General features: G+C 46.8%; 1 protein-coding gene and 1 long non-coding RNA gene across 7 annotated transcripts in view; one reads left to right on the top strand and one right to left on the bottom strand.

Moving 5' to 3' along the window:
- Positions 1–2,776, bottom strand: part of CD47 (CD47 molecule) — a 47,754-nt gene extending 44,978 nt beyond the window's left edge. For 2 of the 6 annotated variants that reach the window (XM_070582819.1, XM_070582820.1), the window contains exon 1: positions 1,108–1,264. Coding sequence is in view for 4 of the 6 variants with exons in the window: in XM_070582818.1 (XP_070438919.1) it covers positions 2,296–2,341 (46 nt within the window). In the remaining 2 variants the exon portion in view is untranslated. Of the gene's footprint in view, positions 1–1,107; positions 1,265–2,295 lie in introns of those variants that run through there. The other 4 variants (XM_070582818.1, XM_070582815.1, XM_070582814.1 and 1 more) reach the window with 4 other exon arrangements.
- Positions 1,418–1,979, top strand: LOC139077044 (uncharacterized). The gene is made up of 2 exons (XR_011529208.1): positions 1,418–1,555; positions 1,829–1,979. It is a non-coding gene; the product is annotated as an uncharacterized lncRNA (long non-coding RNA).
- Positions 2,777–20,971: the final 18,195 nt, after the last annotated feature.

Here is a 20,971-nt window from a genome sequence, read left to right as displayed (position 1 = left end):
TTTCGTCCAAGCAAGCCAAATTACTACTAGACTTAAGACAATAAAAATGTTTTTTAATTTACTCATGTTTACCCTTGATTTCAAAAACTCACTTTGAACAAAGAAAAATCATTCAACCACTGAAAAAGTTCATATCACTATCATTGAGTGAGGTTTTATTTCCAGTTAGTGAATACTACAGAAACTGCTGATGTGCTTTGAAACAATTATAATTGGACATAGAGGGGGAGGGAGGAAAGGAGCACAGTAATTCATTCCGCATCTTGTAAACCGATACACGGGGGATGGGGGTTGGGGGATGGGGTTTGCAGTTTCCCTGTAATTAGACGAAAGGCATTTTAGATAACTCCTTTTACCACAAAGGCCAACTGAAATGGTGGTAGCTTACAGGAAACTGGCTACCTTGATTATCAGCCGTTTGTAACTGAAACTGAAAGCAAAGTCTAACCGGTGCACACATACAAGTCCATGACTACCTTTCTCATTCTAGATCCCAAAATCAGTCTCCCAAATACCCTGGTTTACGACTATTTGTGTTCTGAGGCTATGAACATCTGTTTATACAGTCCTTCTAAAACTACACATTAAAAACACACAAAAAGTCCATTATATCTTATGACAAACTCACTTAATGTTTTATATTCAACACTCAGAACTCAAATGCATAATGCGTCTATTCTCTTTTTTTTTAGGTTATTATTAACCAAGTATAATAGAATACCATAAAGTCTGAATTCTATGACTCTGTAGGGACTTCAGCACATTAAAAATTGTATGTAAATGAGTGTTAATTATATGTAATCTTAACTATTACTAAAGGAGGCCTACCAGAATTCCTAGTCCCAAAAGTACCATTCCAGCAATTCTTTCTAATCTACTTGAAAACAGGACCCTTATTTTTAAAACAGTACATGATTTACACTTTTTTACTCTTCAAACTAGCTTTGACACTAACCATCCGAATAAGAGATATTTTACTACAAATTTATAATCTGGTTCAAAATGAAGGCTGTCTGATTATACAACAGATTTCTGAAAGCAGTATTATTTTAGCTATAATGATAGTAATGGCAACAAGCCATTAATGACGATGACAGGAAACACTACCTTATCAATAGCAACCCTTTAGATAATAGAAATATTGAAATTAACAGCTCCAACACCCCAGGATGTTTCAGAGAGCAGGGAAAGTGAGAAGCAGGGACTTAAGGGCATCTTGGAAAAAGCTTGAAGTCACAAGCCTCTAAGAAGGCACAGCGAGGCTAGCAACCAGTTTAAAATGTAAATAAATTTCACCTTCTAGAATTCAACGTAACAATCGCTTGCTACTGTTACTCAAACAATTCTGAATCTTACAAAAAGTTCACAAAAGGCTCCACAGATGTGAAGGGTGACAGGCACTGCAGAGCCACGGAAACTCCTATTCCTTCCTCAATTTTTACAGACGAAGCACACGTCTTAAAAAAGAGAAATGGATTCCAAAAGCTGGGGGGCCAACACGCCCTTGGCGTCAAAAGACGCTAAACGCTACTCTGACGCAAATCTGGACTAGAGGGTACTGTCTTTATACTTCAACAGAAATCCGGATTACTTTTAAAACGGTTCCCCCAAATAAAGTGGGAAAATGTGAACGTGAAATTTGGACTATATCAAAGTGGTTGATGGGGCGTGGGGGTAGCGAGAAAAAAAGTGGGTAAGAATAAGGAAGCTTATTTCTAGGTTTAGAAAAAAAAGATGGCCAGAAGATTCTTCTGATTAAATGCTGGGTTGGAAATGAAACTTACTTAATAGGGTCCTTTATGTCCCCTTAACTCCTCCGTTCATGTAGGAGGGCAAATAGGAGAAACCCCGTCTTGCAGACTTCGCCAAAATACGCACTTCCATCTCAAGAGGCCCGGCCCTCCCACTCTCCCTCCTTCATCGCCGACAGCGGTTAAGCACTGAGGAGGGAGAGGGGTGCGAAAAAGGAGGGATCCTAACAGCTGTCAGCCCCTCGCCTCCGATCGCGCCCTCTCTGTCTACACTGAATTGTTGCGGAAGGTGCACGGTTTGGAGTCTTCCTCGGGGTGTGCATCCGGAGGTGGACAGCGGGGGAAGGAGATGAGCCCCGCTCTCACGCAAGGGGACGAGGAAGAGGAGGGAAGGGGAGGAAAGGGGCGCCCGACTGCCCGCGGGGCCCTCCCGGGTCCGCGCCCCGCCACCCGCTCCAGGCGCCGCGGGGCCAGCGGGGCGCAGCCCACACGCCCGCGGGGGCGGGGAGCCCAGGGCGCAGAGCCGAGACCAGGGGCCACTCACCGCAGCACGCCGAGCCCAGCAGCAGCAGCAGCACCAGGGGCCACATCTCCGCGCCGCCGCGGGGTCGCCGTCGCCGCCGCCGCCGCCGCCGCCGCCGGTGTCTGGAGCAGCCGCCGCCGCCGCCGCCGCCGCCGCCGCCGCCGCCGCCGCCACAAGCAGCACCGGCCGCCGCGGCTGTCAACGACAGCGCCCGCCGCCCAGGCTGCCCGGCCGCGCGCACGCGCGCTCCCGCCACTCCGCGCCCCCTCCCCCGCGCTCGCGGGCCGCGCACGCGCACTCGCCTCGCCCCCGCCCGCCGGCGCGGCTGTGGACGCGGCGGGCTCGAGTCCCCCTCTCGCCCGTGGCGCGCGCCGGGCTCCCCGGTCACGCCCTCGGCCCCTCCCCCGCAGGCGGAGCGTCTGTTCCCACGCTCCCCCGGGACCTCCTGGCTCCGGCACCGCCCGGCCCACGGCCCCCTGCGCTCGCCCTCCCTGCTCTCCCGCCTCTGGAGCCCCGGGCGCCGCCCACCCGCCCGCCAGAGCCCAGACCGCGCTCCTCCCCGGCCCCCGGCCGGCGTCTGCGCCCCTCCCGGGTCGGCGAGGGCATCGCGGCCGGGCGCCCTCTGTCCCGGTCCGCAGGGACGCCCGCGCGCCGCTCGGGTCAATGGCCCATCTGCTCTGGTTTCCGCTGCGGTTCAGTCTCCCTCTCGCCTTGGGCTTCGGTGTTTTCATCCTTTGAACAGGGTTAAACAAACAAGTTCTACCTGTGGGGTAAACGCTGGCGGTGTGGTTAGGGCTGAAACCCCAGGGACGATCGGGCATGGTCGCAAACATTGGCGACACATCCAAGACATCCCTTCCAGGGGCCGCCCAGTGGCGTAGCAGTTAATTTCACGCTCTCGGCTTGGGTGGCCCGGGCTGGGGCTGGAGGGTTCGGATCCTGGGCACGGACTTACTCACACTCATGAAGCCATGCTGTGGCAGCATCCCGCATACAAAATAGAGGAAGATTGGCACAGATGTTAGCTCAAGGCCAATCTTCCTGACCCAAAAGAAAAAAAAAAAAATCCCTTCCAGCAGTGAACATCATTGAGCCCCGAGTGAGCCCTCTGTGCCCTGTTTGGCTTTAACATGCTTGAAAAATGGGTTCAAAAGGTGGCCCTGAGCCCCGGCATGGACAAGGCATTTGAATATCTCACTGAATCACAGAGGCCAGCCACATCACTCATCCGGAAGCAAAAGCCCTTTTAAAACTACCTTTAACATTTATCCTAAATGATGAACTCTCGTCAAAAAGCCAGGATCTGGCGGGTGCTCTAATGGGGTGCATATTCTGTCCGCTCCTGTGGTGGGTTTTCTCTTACCTGCTGGAAAAGAAAGCAATTCCCCATCACAATGTTCTGTTTTTTCAAATCCTCCACCCATGGCGTCTCTTCCATTGTACCCCATACCCTTAGTAATAAGATCCAGGAAACAAAATTTCCACTCTGTAGCAGTGTATTATATACTATGTAACTTTTTCCTATAGTTTTTTTGTGTAAACCTCTTGCGCACAATATTATCAATTCTTTGAAATTAGAGAGTGTTTTCAGTATTCCTGCCTTCAAGACTTCCTGTTGAACTGGGCAAACAGAAGGGGTTTAATAAATGTGTTGGTGTGACTTGAGGCAGGGATTGTTCCAGTGAAATTTGATTGTTTTTAATGATTAAAAAACCCCACCAAACAATTGCCTGGCAGATCTCTCTCTCAAACAATGGTTAATAATTGTGGTGGTAATGATTTGAATGGCAGCCTTGACACCCTGAGGCTACCAAAGGGACTCATGGATCCTTCTCTAACTGCTGCTTACACGGATACAAAAGAATCATCCACCAGACTTTGAGCATTCGGGACATTGTGTATCACAGAGCAGCTGGTTGGCTAAATAAGGCTGTCAGCTGTCCCTGAGACCAACCAACCCCCCTAAAGCTGAAGAGTGCCTGGGAAGGACTGTCCCCAACCTTCAGAGGTAGAGATCGATGGATGCTCTGTTTTATACTGGGAGCTGCTGAGCGTATGTGTTTAAAGTAGCTTTGTGCAGAAAATGGAATAGGCCTAAGTCAGGTGAATGAGCCGTCACTTGGGCGACCACCTCTGCTCTTGGGAATCTAGCTGGGGTATGTTTTCATGGTGAGGCAGAGGATGTCTGTTCCAGGAGAGAGAATCCAAAGCAAGCTGCCTGGGTTCCAGTGCCTTCTCTCTGAAATAAGCTTGTGTGCCTCTCTCCAGTATCCAACCAGTATCTTACATTTGTGTTCCCCTTTTAATGTTTCCATGCATTTCTATTTGTATTTTGAGCTCATCTTATCTTTACGTACAGGGTTTCTTGGGTGGAAGGTGAGGGAGTAATGGATATTAAAATCTTTTGAATAGAGGTAGTGCACATAGGATATCTTACCGAAGTTCATCTTCATAACCGCGGTGGAACGAACGGTATCATGTTTCCGTTTTAGTGTTGAGGAAACAAGGGAGAGAGGGGGAGAGAGGACCTTGCCCACGGTTATGTGTGATATTTCTCTCTCCCTGTCCCTCTCGTTTATGTCTCTCTCTCTGGGCCTCATTTCCTGACTCTTTTCACTCTTTAACATCAAAGATGTTATAGTTTCCCCTTACAGATGAATAAACTTACAACTCCAAACCTTTGCTATTGTCGGGACCCCTTATACACCAGGAAGGTGAGACTTGCTCCCAAGCTCAGGGAGGGGTTATGGTTGGACTGAAGTTTACCTGGCTCCAAGGCTAGTGAAAACATTCACAAGCGTTCTTTCTCAGATCAGGACCAAAGCCCTTTTCTTTCACTTCCTATCTTAACAATACGTCTACTTTTATTGTCCTCTCCAAACTGTATCTATCCTACCACTTAGTCCATACTGATATAATACAACCTAAAAATTTACATTGATACACTTGTATCCTTATTGTAATTTTTTATTCACCGGACACTTTTTGCCCCATATAGGAGCATGAAGTGCGATGGTCTGTCACCTGGTGGTGCTGAGCGTCGGCTCAGAGCTGTACCCGCCGAACTATACATGGTCCATGCTTTGTGCAGGGCCACACGTACCTTTCTGCATCAGCAGACCTCTGTGAAAGGACCCCACAGTAGCCCAAAGCCCAAGAAAACCCCAGTAAAAGTTAAATGCCCCTTCTCTGTGTTTTAGTCATGTTTGGTGACTATCAGTTATCGTATTATACTGAAATTATCTGTTTCTGTGGCTATCTTCCTGTGTAATAATGACTCCTTCCTAGACTGTAAACTCAATGAGGGGAGAGACCATATGAGTCAAGTTCACTGCTAGCCCCATTGCCTGGCACTTCGTAGGTAATCAACAAATAGTTGCTAACAGGACGAACGAATGATTAAACCTCCCAAGGCCAGGAACTGTGTCTTCCTTGAGTGTCCGGCGAAGTTCCCAGCATAAAGGGGTATTCAGTAAACATCTGTAACCTGAACTGTTCAACTAACCCTGAAGCTTATGCGACATATCAGAGGTCTGTGAACCGAACTATTGAACTCACCCTGAAGCTTGTCAGGCATCTCAGAGGTTCTTTGCGTCAATAATTCCAATTTTTGGCTTATTAATGAAGCTGGTTGCAGTACATGAGTATTCTGTCTCTTCATGGTGTCTCTGAATATGTGTTTTGTAATGAAGAGTCTCGTATTTTTAACACTTCTGGCCAAGGTGGTCCTGGATAACTTCTGTGCCGTGGGCAGGCACTTTACACTAGCCATGCTGGGCTTTCCAGTGCTGGGTCTACTCTCGTTTCAGGTTTCTCTGCTTCAGTCATGCTGTTTGTTCCCTCTGCTTCATATATTCTTCCCCATGTTTTCTCCTCTCTTCAATCCAAAGAATTCCAACTCACCCTTCAAGGCCAACATCAAATTTTACCTCCTCCAGGAAGCCTTTCTCAATCCTGCCTTTCCTCTTTCCTATAACTCTCCACCACCTTGCTGGTCTGATTACCTCTTCCATTATACTTTGTGTGGCTATTAAAATGTGTTAATGTAAAAAAAAGTTTAGAATTTAAAAGAATGTGTTAATATATATTTCTTTCTACGTATCTCTCTCCTCTTCTATCATGCCAGCTAAGAGAAAATAAAAATTTTCCTGGGCATATTTGTCTCTCCAGGGTCTGGCACACTGCCTGCTAGAGACCTAAGGGCCCTGTGTGTGCTGAATCAATCAAGAGAAAACAGTGTGGTAAGTAGTACACAGAAACACTTTAGCCTGGGTTTGAGTTACTCCTTCAGCCACGTACTACCAATTAACCTTGGGCAAGTTCCTTAAACTTTCTGAGCCCTCATTCCTCGTTTGTAAAGCTGGATGATAAAAATAATCAAAATTAACTCTTCAAATTGGCTGGGGGAATTTAATGTTGACGCTTTTGCAGTTACATAGAGCAGGGCCTGGTACACAGTAAGCACACAGTCAATATTAGCTCTTATTATTACAACCGTCTTACAGTGAGATGGATCTCCTAGAAGGGCAGTGACAATTATTATCAAAAGGATCACCAGTGGCCGGTCTGGAGCCTTGAAGAAGCACCATGAGTTGGGGAAGTGGCTACATTTTTGATTCAAGCTAGAGGCACATGTCTGTGCTCAGTGGGCAGCCCTTAATCCTCGCTCTTCTGCACACTTTGCTGGTGATTGAATATGGAGGGGCCCACATCGCTGACTCCTGGCTCAGGGCGCAGTGCCCTAGGTTTACCCAGTTATTTCAGGTTAACCCAGTTATTAAAGCAGAGGAGCCCCAGTCATCAAATAAAGCGTTGTAGCAATGAGGGTCTGTGCGCTCTGGGCAAGGACTGGGTTTGCGTGGTTAGGTGGCTGCAAGATGTTGACGTGTAGCTGGAGGGATGTGTTTGGCTTAGGGAGACAGGAGGAAGGCTCCAGCAGCAGGTAATGATCTTCCTAGCTTGCACTTCAGCTAAGGGCAAATATTAGAAACAGAAAGGGCCTCATGGTAGGAGGGCAGTAAGTCGGAGGGTTTGGGTAAGGTATATCCTACCAGAGAGATGACAGTCTGATCTGGCGTGAATTTCCTCCTGGGTGTCAGCTGTGCACAGGATTGTTTCACCTAATCAGGGAGAAGCACAGCCTTTCCTCTTCCTCCTCCTCCTGGTGCTGGAGGCTACTCAGGTTGGGGGACCCATGCTCAAGACAGCTGGAAAGCATTCGAGAAAGCCAGCTTCGGGGTTAGGTTGTAAAACCACAGCAGGTGAATTTCTTTGAGAGTACTTGATGTTTGGGGTCCTGGGAAGGCCCCTTCCTATCTTGCCTGACTCTCCTCTTTGAGCACGTAACATGCATGTAGTGGCTGCGTGCTATGCACCAAGACTTCTCCCTGCTAGTGTATTCATTTTCTACTGCTGCCAGAACAAACTCCCATGGGCTTAAGGGCTTCAGACAACACTCATTGATTCTCTCACAGTTCTCTAGGTCAGAAGTCCAATGGGCTCAGCTGATTCCTCTGCTTCTGTTCCCAGAAGGCTGAAATCAAGGCATTGGCTGGGCTTCTTTCCCTTCTGGGCTTAGGGGAGAATCCATTTCCGGGTACATGCAGGTGGTTGGCAGAATTCAGTGTCTGTAGCACTGAGGTCCTGTTTCCTTGCTGGCTGCTGTCTGGGGGGCTCCCTAGCATCTAGAGGCCTCTTTTGGGTCATGAGGTGTAGCTGCATGTAGTCTCCGACCATATCTCTATGCCTCCCTTTCTTCTGCCGCATTGCGATGACTGCCTCTTCTGCCTTCTCCTTCTACTTTTCAGTGCCCAAGTGATTAGATTGGGCCCACTTGGGTAATCCAGGATAATCTCCCTATTTTAAGGTCTGTAACCTTAATCACGTCCACAAAATCTCTTTTGCCATGGAAAGTAACATATTCACAGATTCTGAGGAATTAGGGCTTGGAAATTTGGGGGAGGCATTATCCTGCCTGCCCTAGTGAGAGTCTTTTCATATTTATCTCCCATGATCCTCATCACAGCCCAATAATTCAGGAAGCATTGCCATACCCATTGTGCATATGAAGAAACTAAGGTTCAGAGAAGTTTACATCGCAGCTAATCAATGGTGGAGCCGGGGTTTGAGTCTTGCTTCAGAGCTCACGCTCCTTCCTCTGCCAGAGAGAGGAAACAGTGGAAGCAAAGCAATGGTACAGTCTGTCACTCTCACTGCAATTCCCACTATGGTTTCGCAAAGGCTGCTTCTCCACATAGTGATGTGGTCACCACTGCATCCACCAAACTTCCAGTTGTCCTCCTAGGTACGTGATATGTGTATCCACTGAGTCTAGGCAGAAAACAGATGGCATGCTCAAAGGAAGTTATTCAGAAGAGTTTAATAAATGGACTGTTTATAAGGGTAAGGGCGGGGTTAAGGGAAATCAACAAGGAGTGGCGAAGCACTGTTAACTAGCAATAGCTGTCGCCCCTAGGTCCCTAGGTCTGGAGGTGCGAGGGGGAGAAATGGTTGCCAGAACCCTGAAAGAAAAGAGAATCTGAAGGAGGGGCTGCCTGGCAGGAGGCATGACCTTTGGTGGAGGAATGCAGCCACCACCAGCCTGGCAGAGAGGAAGGTGGCAAAGTAAACACTCTGACTTCGCTCTCCTCGACCCTCTGAACTCCTGCTACGGGCAGATCTCAACCAGAAGCCAGAGGGAAAGGAGTCTGTTTATGCAGATCTTGAAGTTTAGCTTTCCAGGTCGGAGGATGGAAGGGTGGAGAATTGATCTGAGGGAGACTGTCCAGCATGGCAGGCCTGTGCCTCCCCATCACCTTGAAATTGGGTATGAATATGTGCCTCACTTTGCCCAGTGTATTCAGTTTCTAGGACCACCCTAACAAATGACCATAAACAAACAGGCTTAAGACAAGAGAATTGTATTCTTTCATAGTTCTGGAGCCTAGAAGTCTGAATCAAGGTGTCAACAGGGCCACGCTCCCTCTGAAGCCTCTAGAGAAGAATCCTTCCTTTCCTCTTCCAGCTTCTGGTGGATCCTGGCAATCCCTGGAGTTCCTTAGCTTGAGCTGCAACACTGCAGTCTCTGCCTCCATCTTCACATGGCCTTCTTCTCTGTCTCCCTGCCCTTTCTTCTTAGAAGGACAGCAGTCATTGGATTTAGGGCCCACTCTAAATCCAGTATGGTATCATCTCCAGATCCTTAATTAAATACATCTGCAAAGACCCTATTTCCAAATAAGATCACATTCTGAGGTTCCAGGAATGGACATGAATTTTGGGGGGACACTAATCAACCCACTATAGCCAGTAAAGAATGTCACTTCTGGGCAAAAGCATCAAGACCCAGAATGCAATTCACCACTTTCTCTTTCCCTCCACCATGGCAATTAGCAATGCTCCAGACAGTGGCTGCTCCCTCAGCCTTGGGTCTTGGAGTGAGGACGAGGCAAAGCAGAACCCCAGCTGACCTACAGAGGAAACACAACAAGAACAGAAATAAATGTGTCATCTCTCCTGAGGGGCACTATCAACTGTGTTTAATGACCACAGTTCAGCGGTTCAGAGAGATTCCCAGCAGCTAGGGCAGCTCCCCACATCCTTCCTCACATACACACATACCCTTGCATGCCGGCGTTAACCAAAACCACTTCGCAAGTTTGCTGTTCTCTTAGTCCCAACTCCATTGGCAGCATTTCACTGCCCTGTACTTCCTCTTTGGGGCTAAGGTGTAGAAAGAAACAGATTCTAAAGACAACCTTTTGTGTTCTTAGAGGGGCAAGTTTTCCAGAGGAAAAAGAAAAAAGAATGAAGCCTAGAGCAATGGATGTTCTTTGAAATTAGCTGCAGAGAAGCTGTCTGCATTTTAGGCAGACAGTCTCGTCTCCAGTTCAGGAGAGTTCCCCACCTTCAGCCGCCAGGTTCTCTGCCTAAACCAGAGCTTTCTAGGTGTGCTCCTCCCTGCACCACCATGGCCACTTGTGCAAAATGACTCGAGACACTCTGCCTTATGAATTTTGTTTATCGATGCTACATGAGTTCTCTGGGTCCATCGGCCAATCTACTTTCCTCTAATACTAGTCTAGTTGCTATGGGTGTGGGCTGGCAGACTCCGGCTATCATCAGATGGGCTTTAAAAGTGAAGTGGGTAAACTAAGATCAACCAGCCAGACAGGACAGATGCACATATTTGAAATCATGAGGAAGGTTGCCTTCTTCTGTGTCCCTTTCACTTGCACATATTTGTCTGTCTTGAATGGCAGCCTGGACTTGAAGACTCGCCTGTGCCAACTGCTGCTGCTGCAGCCGCAGCTTCTGCTCTCTCTTCCCCAACCACAGGCCCCGGGAACCACAACGGCAGGAGGAAAGGAAAAGTTACAGAAACACTGTGCTTAGAGAGGTAGTTCTCAAAGTGTGGTCCCTGGATCAGCAGCATCAGCAGCATCTGGGCACTTGTTAGAAATGCATGTCCTTGACCTCACCCCAGACCTAGTAAACCAAAAAGCTGGAGTGGGCCCTGGCAATCTGTCATAGGAAGTCTTCCAGGTGACTCCTCCAGGTGATGCACCCCAAAGTTTGAGAGCCACTGGCTTAGGGTTTGATCTCAGAAGTCAAGTGGCCTGCCTAGGAAGTGATTCATCTTGGTAAAAATATCATCAGCTCCTCTATCCCCTTTGATCTGGTGGGAAAGACCCACCTATGGTTCGGTGGAGAAATCCTGGAAAGCTCAGTTGTCTCCTGGCCCACTGGGCGTTTTGTGTGAGAAACAGGTCGTAAACTCTTGTTGAGCTGTGGTGATGTTAGCGCCTATAAATATAGGTTCCTTACCCGGCACATAAGAGGGGCCAAATATAAACTGAAACGCCAGGCTTATGGCAAGGAAAGGGTTTTTATTTCAGGTGACGTCAGCCGGGAGACGAGAGTGAGCCCTCAAATTTGTCTTGTTTCACCTCATCTCCCCGAAAGATGGGAGGCCAGGGGCTTTAAAGGTTTGTGACGGGTGTGGCTGCTTGTAGAGAGGCGTGGGGAGTCAGTGGCCTTGCTGGTCAGAGCTTTCCCATCAGCCTCCATTTGGCCTTGAGACATTGTTTGCAGGGAGGAGGAAAAGATAATAAGGCACCCAGGTGGGTGGCCTTGGCCATTTGCCTCTGGAGCCAGGGAGCTGGAGAGTAAGCAGGGAAAGAGTGCTTTGGTCTTAACCCCACATATGCTGGGTTTAATGTAGGGGAAGTGATATCAGGGCTTGCATCAGTGGCACGCAGGAGGTAGAATCATGTCAGCTACAAGAGAAGCCTCTTGTGTGGAATTTCTCTGACATCTCATGATGAAGGAGCTCATCTCCTACGTCCATTCTGATAGAAACCAATGTGTACATCCAGGTGACTTGAGGCTCTCCTTACTTCTATATTTAATGAACTCAGAAGTAGTTTAAGAAACTGGTTTCATTGTTGCTTACAAACTGCCTTCCTTCTGTGTCCATCAAGGTGCTTAGTACCTGAAATCTGTGCTAATCTCTTGTGAGTTTCCACTCACAAGATGCTATTTTGATAAAATGTAGAAATCTTCCATAGAGCTACACAATTGTATCTCTTTGTTTAGATTTGTTTAGGGAATGAAGCAAATGAAACCGGGATTCCCTGGAGCAATGACAGATCAATACCCATTTCACCAGTTGACAAATTCAGAGGCATCTACGTGGCAGTACGTGGAGCAGGGGAGAAATGAGTCATACTCTCTCATAACACAAAAGAAAAGGATTTGTTCATTTCAATAGCCACGTGGGCTAGACCACCTGGAGCTGGTCCTGGGAAACCAGGATAAAGAGCTCTTTGTCCTTTGACCTGCTCTGTCCTCCAAAAGAAAGTGGCCTTGTCCCTGGGGTATGCACAAGCACCTCTTCTGGAGCTGTAAGAAGGGCTCCAGAGAGACAAATCTCTCAGGTTTGTCTGACTGTGGTACTAATGGATGTTAGTATTCATGGATATTACCACAGAAATGTAATACTAATGGCTGTTTTCCTCGCTATATTCCTCTTCTTCAGCTGTTCCAATGATTCTCTTAATTTTGTCTGGTAGTACTGGATTGCCTGAGACAGACTACCGGTTTCCTTGCACAGCACACAATCTCGTGAACCAGGAAATTTTTTTGTCCTTTTTTGGTGAAAAGGTTGCACTTCTCCATCTTTTCCTCCTCTCTGCTCTCAGAACCCTCACTGCATTTTGGAACATGGTAAGTATGGCCCCAGTAGGCCATGGAACATGCTTGTGATTTGTGCTCCAATAGTGGCCCCCGTTTCCCTGACTCACCTCGTCGGGGCCTGAGTCTCATGCCTATCCAGCTTCCTTTTCCTCCCCAAGAAGCGGCTTTGTGCCAGCGGGAGTGTAAGCTAGATGGAAAGCTATCAAAGTGCTCAGGGAAGGAATCGATAGTAATATATGTAACTGTGTAGATACATCACAAGTGACAGGCTCATTTCCATGCAAGTTAAGACGTTCTCAGTGCCTCTAATTGACACCCTGTGTATCTGTGTGCCCGCATGCTCCGATGAGGACGCACATGCTGGACTCACCCTGCAGAGCCAAAGTGGACAGCAGCTGTGATTTGATTTTGCTGCAGAGACTTTCTGTGGCTGCCCCAGCCAGCCCAGGCCCTGGCCTGCTGGGAATTCCCACATCACTGGCCTCTTTGGATTCAGGCAGACACTGAAAGTTGTTTAAATGCAAATTATTTTCTAGGAGCGAGAAACATTATTATTCATTAATATTTGGGCTTTAATGAGTTTATCAGCTTCGAATAGAATGGGCCAGAGTCTTTTAGTCATAGAAGCCAGAGAGATATGTTTTAATAATGATAGGTGGAAAAGAAAGAGTGAGATCTGAAATACACCACATGAGGACACTGGTCGCATGGTAGGAAATCAGATGGAAAAAGGGAGGTGGGAAAGGGAAGAATACAGCGCTCCCCAAGTCCACGGTCATTGCTGCCTGGAGCGCCCTAGTAATGCTGTCCTGTGCAGGAGTGTCTGTAGAAACACTTGCTGATAACACTGATGCTTTTCACCTTTGCTGTAGCATCACCACTTCCAAGGACTTATTTATCTATTTATTCAAAAACAGTTATTGAACACCCAGTACATGCCTAGGCACCGTGAGTGTATCAAGAAAAGAAACCAGGCAGAACCCTGCCCACATGGAGCTTGCACGCAGTGGGGAGCGGGGAAGAGACACCAGCAGCAGTAAAAGAAGGAAATGTTAAGTGGTGCTAGATGCTATGGAGAAAAAGAAAGCAATGAGAAAGGATGGGGAGGGAGTGCTGTTTTAAATCAGGTGGTCAGAGAAGGCTCGCTAGAAGGTGACATTGGAGTCGAAAGGGAGTGAAGCAAGTCAGGTAGCTGTCAATGTGGAGATCGTTTCCCGCAGAGGGGACAGTCTAGGCAAGGTCAAGCATCAGGAGCATGCCTGGCCGGTGTGAGGAAGAGCAGGGCGTGGGGGACGGAGGGGGAGCTCGGGCGAGTGGATGGTGTGGCCCGATGAGAGTGAGCAGGGAAGAATCAATCAGTCGTATGGGGAACAGTCGGAAGATCAGGGGGGTACAGAAGGTTTTGAGCAGGGCAGTGACATTATCCAGCTTTCAATTTAACACGCTATTTGCAAGGGTCAGCCAGGGATGGTAGATATTTTCCGCAGGCCATGAGGTCTCTGATGCAATTCCTTCACGCTGCAGTCGTAGCACAAGGTAAACTAATGAGTATGACTGTGTTCCAGTCAAACTTTATTTACCAACCCCGGTGGCAGGCCAGATTTGGCCCATGCTGGTCCTTGGGCTGTTCCAATAATCCAGAGGAGGGATGAGGGTGGATTGGACCAGGGTTACGGCAATGGAGGTGGCGAGAAGGGGTCAGATGCTGGCTGTATTTTGAAGGTAGAGCTCACAGGATTTGCTGTCAGACCAGATATGGGGTGTGAGAGAAATCACGGAAACCAAGGAAAGAAACCAAGGATGACTCCAAGGTTTTCGGCCTGAGGAACTGGAGAAATGGAGTCACGAATGGGGATATGGGGAAAACCAAGAGGGGAGACTTGGTGGGGGCGTAGGGGGCTATCAGGAGTCAGTTTGGGACGTGAACATTGAAGATGCCTTCAAGATAAAGGAATTGGATTAGATCATCCCTAATTCTCCTTCTGGCACTAACATTCTAGGATTCCACAGTTGTGAGAGAATAAACATCTACCCCAGTGGCTCCTGCTGTGATCGGGTTCTTCAGGGAGACCTTCCACACTGCGCTACTCCATCTTTCCCAAATGCAATTGGTGATTATGCTGGCTAGAGATCAGTTGCTGGAAGGAAGAAACACTGAAAGGAAGGCAACTGCCAGCCAAAACTAGCAGGGGCGCTTGGAAGAGTGGCGAATACAGTGTATGTGCCCGAGGAAGCTTTGAGGGCTGGAGGCAAATTCCTGTGTATCTTAGTTTCCTGGAGGTTATTCATAATGGAGGGTTGTCAGCCGACCAGGCTAAGAATGTTCAACTCGTTTTCAGAGAAAAAGCAAAGCATCTTCTTCAACTTCACCTCTGCTCGCTCTCAGAATGGCCACGTTTCAGGCCCGCTCAGCCTCTGCATAGACACCCTGGAGCTGGTTTCCGATCCCAGTCGTCCCTGGAGACTCACAGGACACAGACATGGTCTTTGTCATTAGTTTCTCCAGGCAATTTCCTCCCCCTTCTCTCTCCTCTCTCCTCCCTCAGAGAGATGTCTTCTGTCTGCCCAGATTCTTTCCACCTAAGAAGTGGCTCTGTGCCAGGGGGGTTGTTTGCTCTGTGGTGAGCCGGCAAACCACTTTGAGCGTGAACTGGTAGTCATATATTTAAAATATGAGTATTTATCAGAAGCAGCAGATGGAGGCAGCAGAGTGGAGCTCCCACAACCGAGGGCAGGGAGTGTTTCATCCAAGTGGAAAGTGCGCACCATCTAGACTCAGCTGGCACCAGCTCAGGAAACCGGTGGAGAGAAGGAGAAAAACAAAAGAAGCCCACATTTGTGTGGGGTTTGGGGGGTCACAGTGTTCCCTGACCACGAGTCCTCAGTGCCTCAAAGACTGCATTCACTCCAGGATGGGAAGGGAAACACTTCTCAGTTGCTTTCCGTAACATTTTTGACTTCCCTAAAGCTTAGCAATTGTACTAAAAATTCTGAAGCTTGGAACAAATGGAAATATAGACCATTTCAGTTACATATGAATGCATTAATTCACTCGACAAACATTTGTTACATGCCTCAGACATGCCAGGAATACTCTGGGACAGAGAAGAACCAGGGAGATACATATGTTGTAATTCTTAAATATTAGAAGTGTCAAAAGAATTTGTTTTAATTTTTTACCACCATCCCCTCAACCCACCCCTAAAAGTACAAATATCTTCAAGACCTATTCTAGTTACTATTTGAACTTAAAGAGTACATTTTTTTAGTAGTCAATTTCCTCAGGGAACAAGTACCAAATTCAATACATTAGTGGGGGAAAAAATGATATTAATTTCAAATTGCCTGTTTGAGAAGAACGCTGTGATGGAGCCATCCCATCTGGAAAGACCAGTTTTACCGGAAGATCTGAGGTCTGTAGAAGGGCCTCGAGTCACCCAACAGAGGGTCAACAGGTATCCCCATAACAATAAACCTTTGAGGAAATGCCTGTCTTCAAGTGGTTTGGTTTTTTTTGAGAGAGACTTTGAAAAGTGTCATCAGTGAATAAATCATGTATTTCTTCATTCTGCCTTTATATGAGAGTCCCAAAATGTGAACCTTACACTATTATATCTGGAGGACATGGATCCCAAATCCCCTGGCCAGAGTTAGTCACTCCCTCCCTTGGTGCCACCAGGGAGGCAGAACGTCACATGTAAATATGCCACGTTGTGTGCCTTTAGCTCTTTCTCACGACACATTGTGAATTCCTCAAAGGAATGTGCACCTCGGCGCCTGACACGCAATTGGCACTGAATATGTCGAATGAAAGAATAAAGACTATACAGAAATACTTGCAGCTATAAATAAGAAAAAAGAAAGATTGCAAATGTTGTCCATCTTTATCATTTATCTTCAGCGTAAAGTAGACACATTAGAAAACATTCGGTCGTTATGGATGGCAGTATCTATACTACCCATGCTCTCAGAGTTGTTCTTTTTACTTTGTTTTTTAAGTTATTTATTCAGCAAGCTGTGTGGAGCATTTACCCAGTTTCGGATTGTGGGAACCCCTGGGGGTATGAAGGTGTTTAAGAGGCATTCCTGCCCTACACACCTGCCCTCCTGCACTACAAGGGACGGGGCCAGCACCACGTTCAGGGAGCTAAGAGAGCGCCATGAAGCAAAGAGCCAGGGAAGCTGCAGGATGGAGAGCGTGGCTGTCAACTGAGGCTTGGAGGTGGCCTTTGAGTGCATCCGGCAGACTGACAGTTCTCTGCAGGAGAGGTACTGCCCCCTTAGGAAGTTTGGGAATCTTAGGGAGTGTTACTGGTGGTCCCTGATGGGAGGCCGTCCCCAGCATGTGGTGGACGGAGGCCAGAGATGCTAGGTGTCCTGTGTGCATGGGTTAGTCCTCTATGACGAGGAGTCATCCCACATCCAACATGACCTTTGAGTGTCCCTGCAGACATTCATGCAGGTGACAATCTGATTATAATGATCTGAGCCTAAAACCTAACTCCTGTCACACATAAACACAAAGTAGGCTTGGCACAGTTTTAATAAAAACTGCATTTTCCAGGAATATGACTCCCTTGTGAGTTGAAGAAAGACTGTGTTTTGCTTTCATTGGAACTTTGCCACGGGTTGTTCACCGTCCTCAAAAGTCACATCACTGACTGTCTCATTGCTCGTGGCATTTGTGCCGCCAGTACAATACACCTGAATCAGTCTTCATCTGTACCTGTCAATCCCCAGTGAGTCTAGGCAAGCATTTCATCACTTGGCTATGTCTTTGAGTGTAGTTGTGCCCAAGCATTTACACACATAAATACACTTTTTATTCCATACTACTTGCCTTTTCATGTTACAGTTAAAGTATTACGTTGGATTTTTTAAAATTATGAGCATAAATATGTTATCCAAGACATTTATTCCAAGATAGTAAAGGGTAGGTTAGTTGTTAATGTAAAAAAGGGGGCACTGGGTCTCGAAGACTGAGAACCAGTGAGATGAGCAAAGTAGGTGGAAAGACCATTCCAGGCAGAGCCCTAAAATTTCAACATGTATCAGAATCACCTGGGGATCTTATTAAAATGTGGATTCCGATTCAGCAGGCCTGGGGTGAGGCCCGAGAGCCTGAATTTCTATCAAGCTCCCAGGTGATGCCGCTGTTACTGGTCCATGGACCGCACTTTGAGTAGCAAAGTTCTAGGCAAAGGGAATTGCAGGGGTGAAGGTACAGAGCCTTGGAAGAGTTTTTCTGGGAAACAGCCGATAACTTAGCATAACCAGAGCACAAAGCACAAAGTGTGATGTGGTGGGAGATGAGATTAAAGAGGGGGGCAGGGTCAGAGCAGAAGGAACCTTGTCTACCCTGTTTCACTTTATTTTGTAGACAACAGAGCACATGGAAGGGATGTGAAGCAGAGGAGTGTGACAGAAGATCTCTCTGCCACCATGTGCGATGGGCCTGCTGGTTGCAGGCAATCCAGCATGAGGCTTTTACAGGTATGTTGCCTGAAAATAGAAATAACAAGGACTTGAACTTAGGAAGCCACAGGAGAAGAGGAAGGAAGAAGACAGGCTTGGTTTTGTGGGGCTGGGTTTACTGGAACTCGGTGATTGATTGAGTGTGGCTGGTGAAGGAGAGCGAGGACCAAGGATGACTTGCAAGTGCCTGGCATGAGCTCTAGGTGTATAATGATGTCATTATTGACCAGCGTAGGGAGCGGAGAAGGGGATGCAAGCTTGGGGGCAAGGTTCAGGGAAATTGGCTTTCAGATAAATGAATTCAAGGTGACTCTCCTATCAAAAAAACAGAAAGATATCCAACTGGACCTCGATGTGAGGAATTTTAATAACAGTGTATTGTGTTGTGGAGAAAAGGGAACCTTTGTACGCTGTTGGTGGGAATGTAAATTTGTGCAACCACTATGGAAAACAGTTTGGAGGTTCCTCAACAAACTAAAAATAAAATACCATATGATCCAGCAGTCCCACTTCTGGGTATATTCTCAAAGGAATTAAGATCAGGATCTCAGAGATAGCTGCACTCCCGTGTTTATTGCAACGTTATTCACAACAGCCAAGGCATGGATACAACCCAAGCGTCCACTGACAGAGGAATAGTTAAAGAAAATGTGGTATATGTATATAATGGGATATTATTCAACCTTAAAAAAAAAAAGGGAACCTTGCCACTTGCAACAACATGGATGGACCTGGGGGACAATATGTCAAGTGAAATAACCGAGACACAGAAGGACAAATAATACATGCTACCATTTGTACGAGGAATCTAAAATAGTCAGACTCACGGGAGCAGAGAGTAGAATGGTGGCTGCTGGTCTGGGGGGAGGAGGCAACAGAGAGGGATTAGTCCAAGGGTATAAAGTTTCAGTTATACAAGAGGAATGAGCCCTAGAGATCTACTGTACAGCAAAGTGCTTCCAGTTATTGAGCACTGTATTGTATATTTAAAAATTTGCAAAGAAGGTAGCTGTTAACTGTTCTTATCACACAAAAATAAGAAGAAGAAGGTGGGAGGAAACTTTTGGGGGTGATGGGTATGGTTATGGCATAGATTGTGGTGATGGTTTCATGGATGTATCCTGATCTCCAAATGCATCAAGTGGTACATATTAATTATGTATAGCTTCTCGTATGTCAGCCATACCTCAATAAAGTGGTTAAAAAAGAGTGTATTGTGTTTCACTGTAAGAGTCATCGCTCACCGTACAGGTATATTCACTTGGCCCGCTCCGGTGCCTGTCTGAGGGAGCGCGGGAGGACCATGTGCCATACCTACAAGCTCCGTGTTTGTCCAGGCCAGGTGTTAGGGGGAGAAGAAAAGGGGCACTACTATCATACTTACTCCACTACGGAAAGTGGATTAAGTATTATAATCCTCTGGATTCAGAGGGTAGAAGACACAAGTGGAGTGAATTTCCTGCTTCTCGAGTCGATTTCTTCCTCTCCCTCTCTCCTCTTCTTTTTTTCTCACTTACACAACACACACACACACACACACACACACACACACACACAGAAGCAGCAGCACACCAGAGTTCCATTTTCGCTCTGCCCTTGTTTATAGACATTGGCATGTCAGTGAGTTCGAGGTGATCCTGTGCCATCACGGGCCTGGCGTGCCCATTTCTGTATTCAGTTGTGTCAAACTGCACAAACACCATGAGCAGCTAGTCTGCACTGAGTTCTAGGGACCAGGTCCTTGTCCACAATCTTAAACTGCATTATCTCATTCGATTCTCACAAGAACTCCGGGAAAGAATTTTCTAAATGCAGAAACTGAAGCTTACAGAGGTCAGGTAATTTGCCTAAGGTGACACGGAGGGAAGAAAGGACAAATCTAGCCATGACCTCATTTCTTTTCTCACTCACGCTACAATTCATTTCCTCTAACCTCTCCCAGTCACGCTGAAATTATAGCTGTCGCTCTAACACCCTATGCTGCTTCGCACCTCTGCACGTGCTCAGGACTTCTGCCCGGAATCCTCCGCTCTGATATTCAGCTGTCAAAGTCCTGCCCGGGGACCACCGCATGCCTGAAGACCCTTCTCAGAAGAGCCTCGTCCACATTTCCCCTCTTGCATGTATCGTGCTGCCCTGTGACTATGTGTTTATTCGTCCTGCCCCTCTCCAGGCTGTGGGCTCCTGGAGGGCAGGGCCATATCTGAGTGCTCTCCCCTCACCTTGTCTGGCACGTATTACTGTCCTATAAAGGCTTTTGAACCAAACTGCAGGGCATAGTCATTAGTGGGTTCTCAGTAAATTTCGCTGGATATAATAGTCCTTGGGAAGTGCAAAGCAGTTTCTAAAGAAAGTAGATACTAGCGACGGACACAAACGGTGGCTTGGAAAATTATCATCTTTTGACACATTATTATACATAAAACTTTTTATAAACAGCAGGTTTCACAATGGACCCCCTCCTCTCCTGGCATCGCTCACCATTAATATTAGGCTTCGTTATTTAATTTTAATTTATTGGGAGTCAATATTTAATTTAAAAATCTAATTCTTATTAGGGTTTTAATAAATAATAACATTTAATAACTACCGACACTGCAGCGTATAAAAACACTTAATTTTTAACATAATTTTAAAATAAGATTTAACAGAAATAATTACTCTACCAGCAACTCTACACCTTGAGTAAGTTTTAGTTCTAATCCTCAATTCTCTTCTTATTACTCATGTTCACGGCTTTCTCTCTCTTTTTTTCCTGTTATTGCTTTGGTGAGGTTTATGTGAAAGAAGATGGACTCTCTGCAGGCCTACAATAAAGAGGGGGAATTAAAACTGACAATAGAGCGAACAAAATACAGTTACTTTTAACATACAAGAAGATATAAAAATGTCTACTAATAGCATATTTGGGTTCGAACATTAAATTCCATTTTTCCGTAGCATGTGTTTAATTTTATTATAAATTAACAAGTGTCTAAGACATCTAGAATACTATCTGTTCTGGCTTTTGTGGTTCAGAAGAAGT

This window comes from Equus przewalskii, chromosome 18 (genome assembly GCF_037783145.1).
Source record: "Equus przewalskii isolate Varuska chromosome 18, EquPr2, whole genome shotgun sequence".
Classification (NCBI taxonomy): Eukaryota; Metazoa; Chordata; class Mammalia; order Perissodactyla; family Equidae; genus Equus; species Equus przewalskii.
This window is presented reverse-complemented; position numbering and strand designations above follow the sequence as displayed.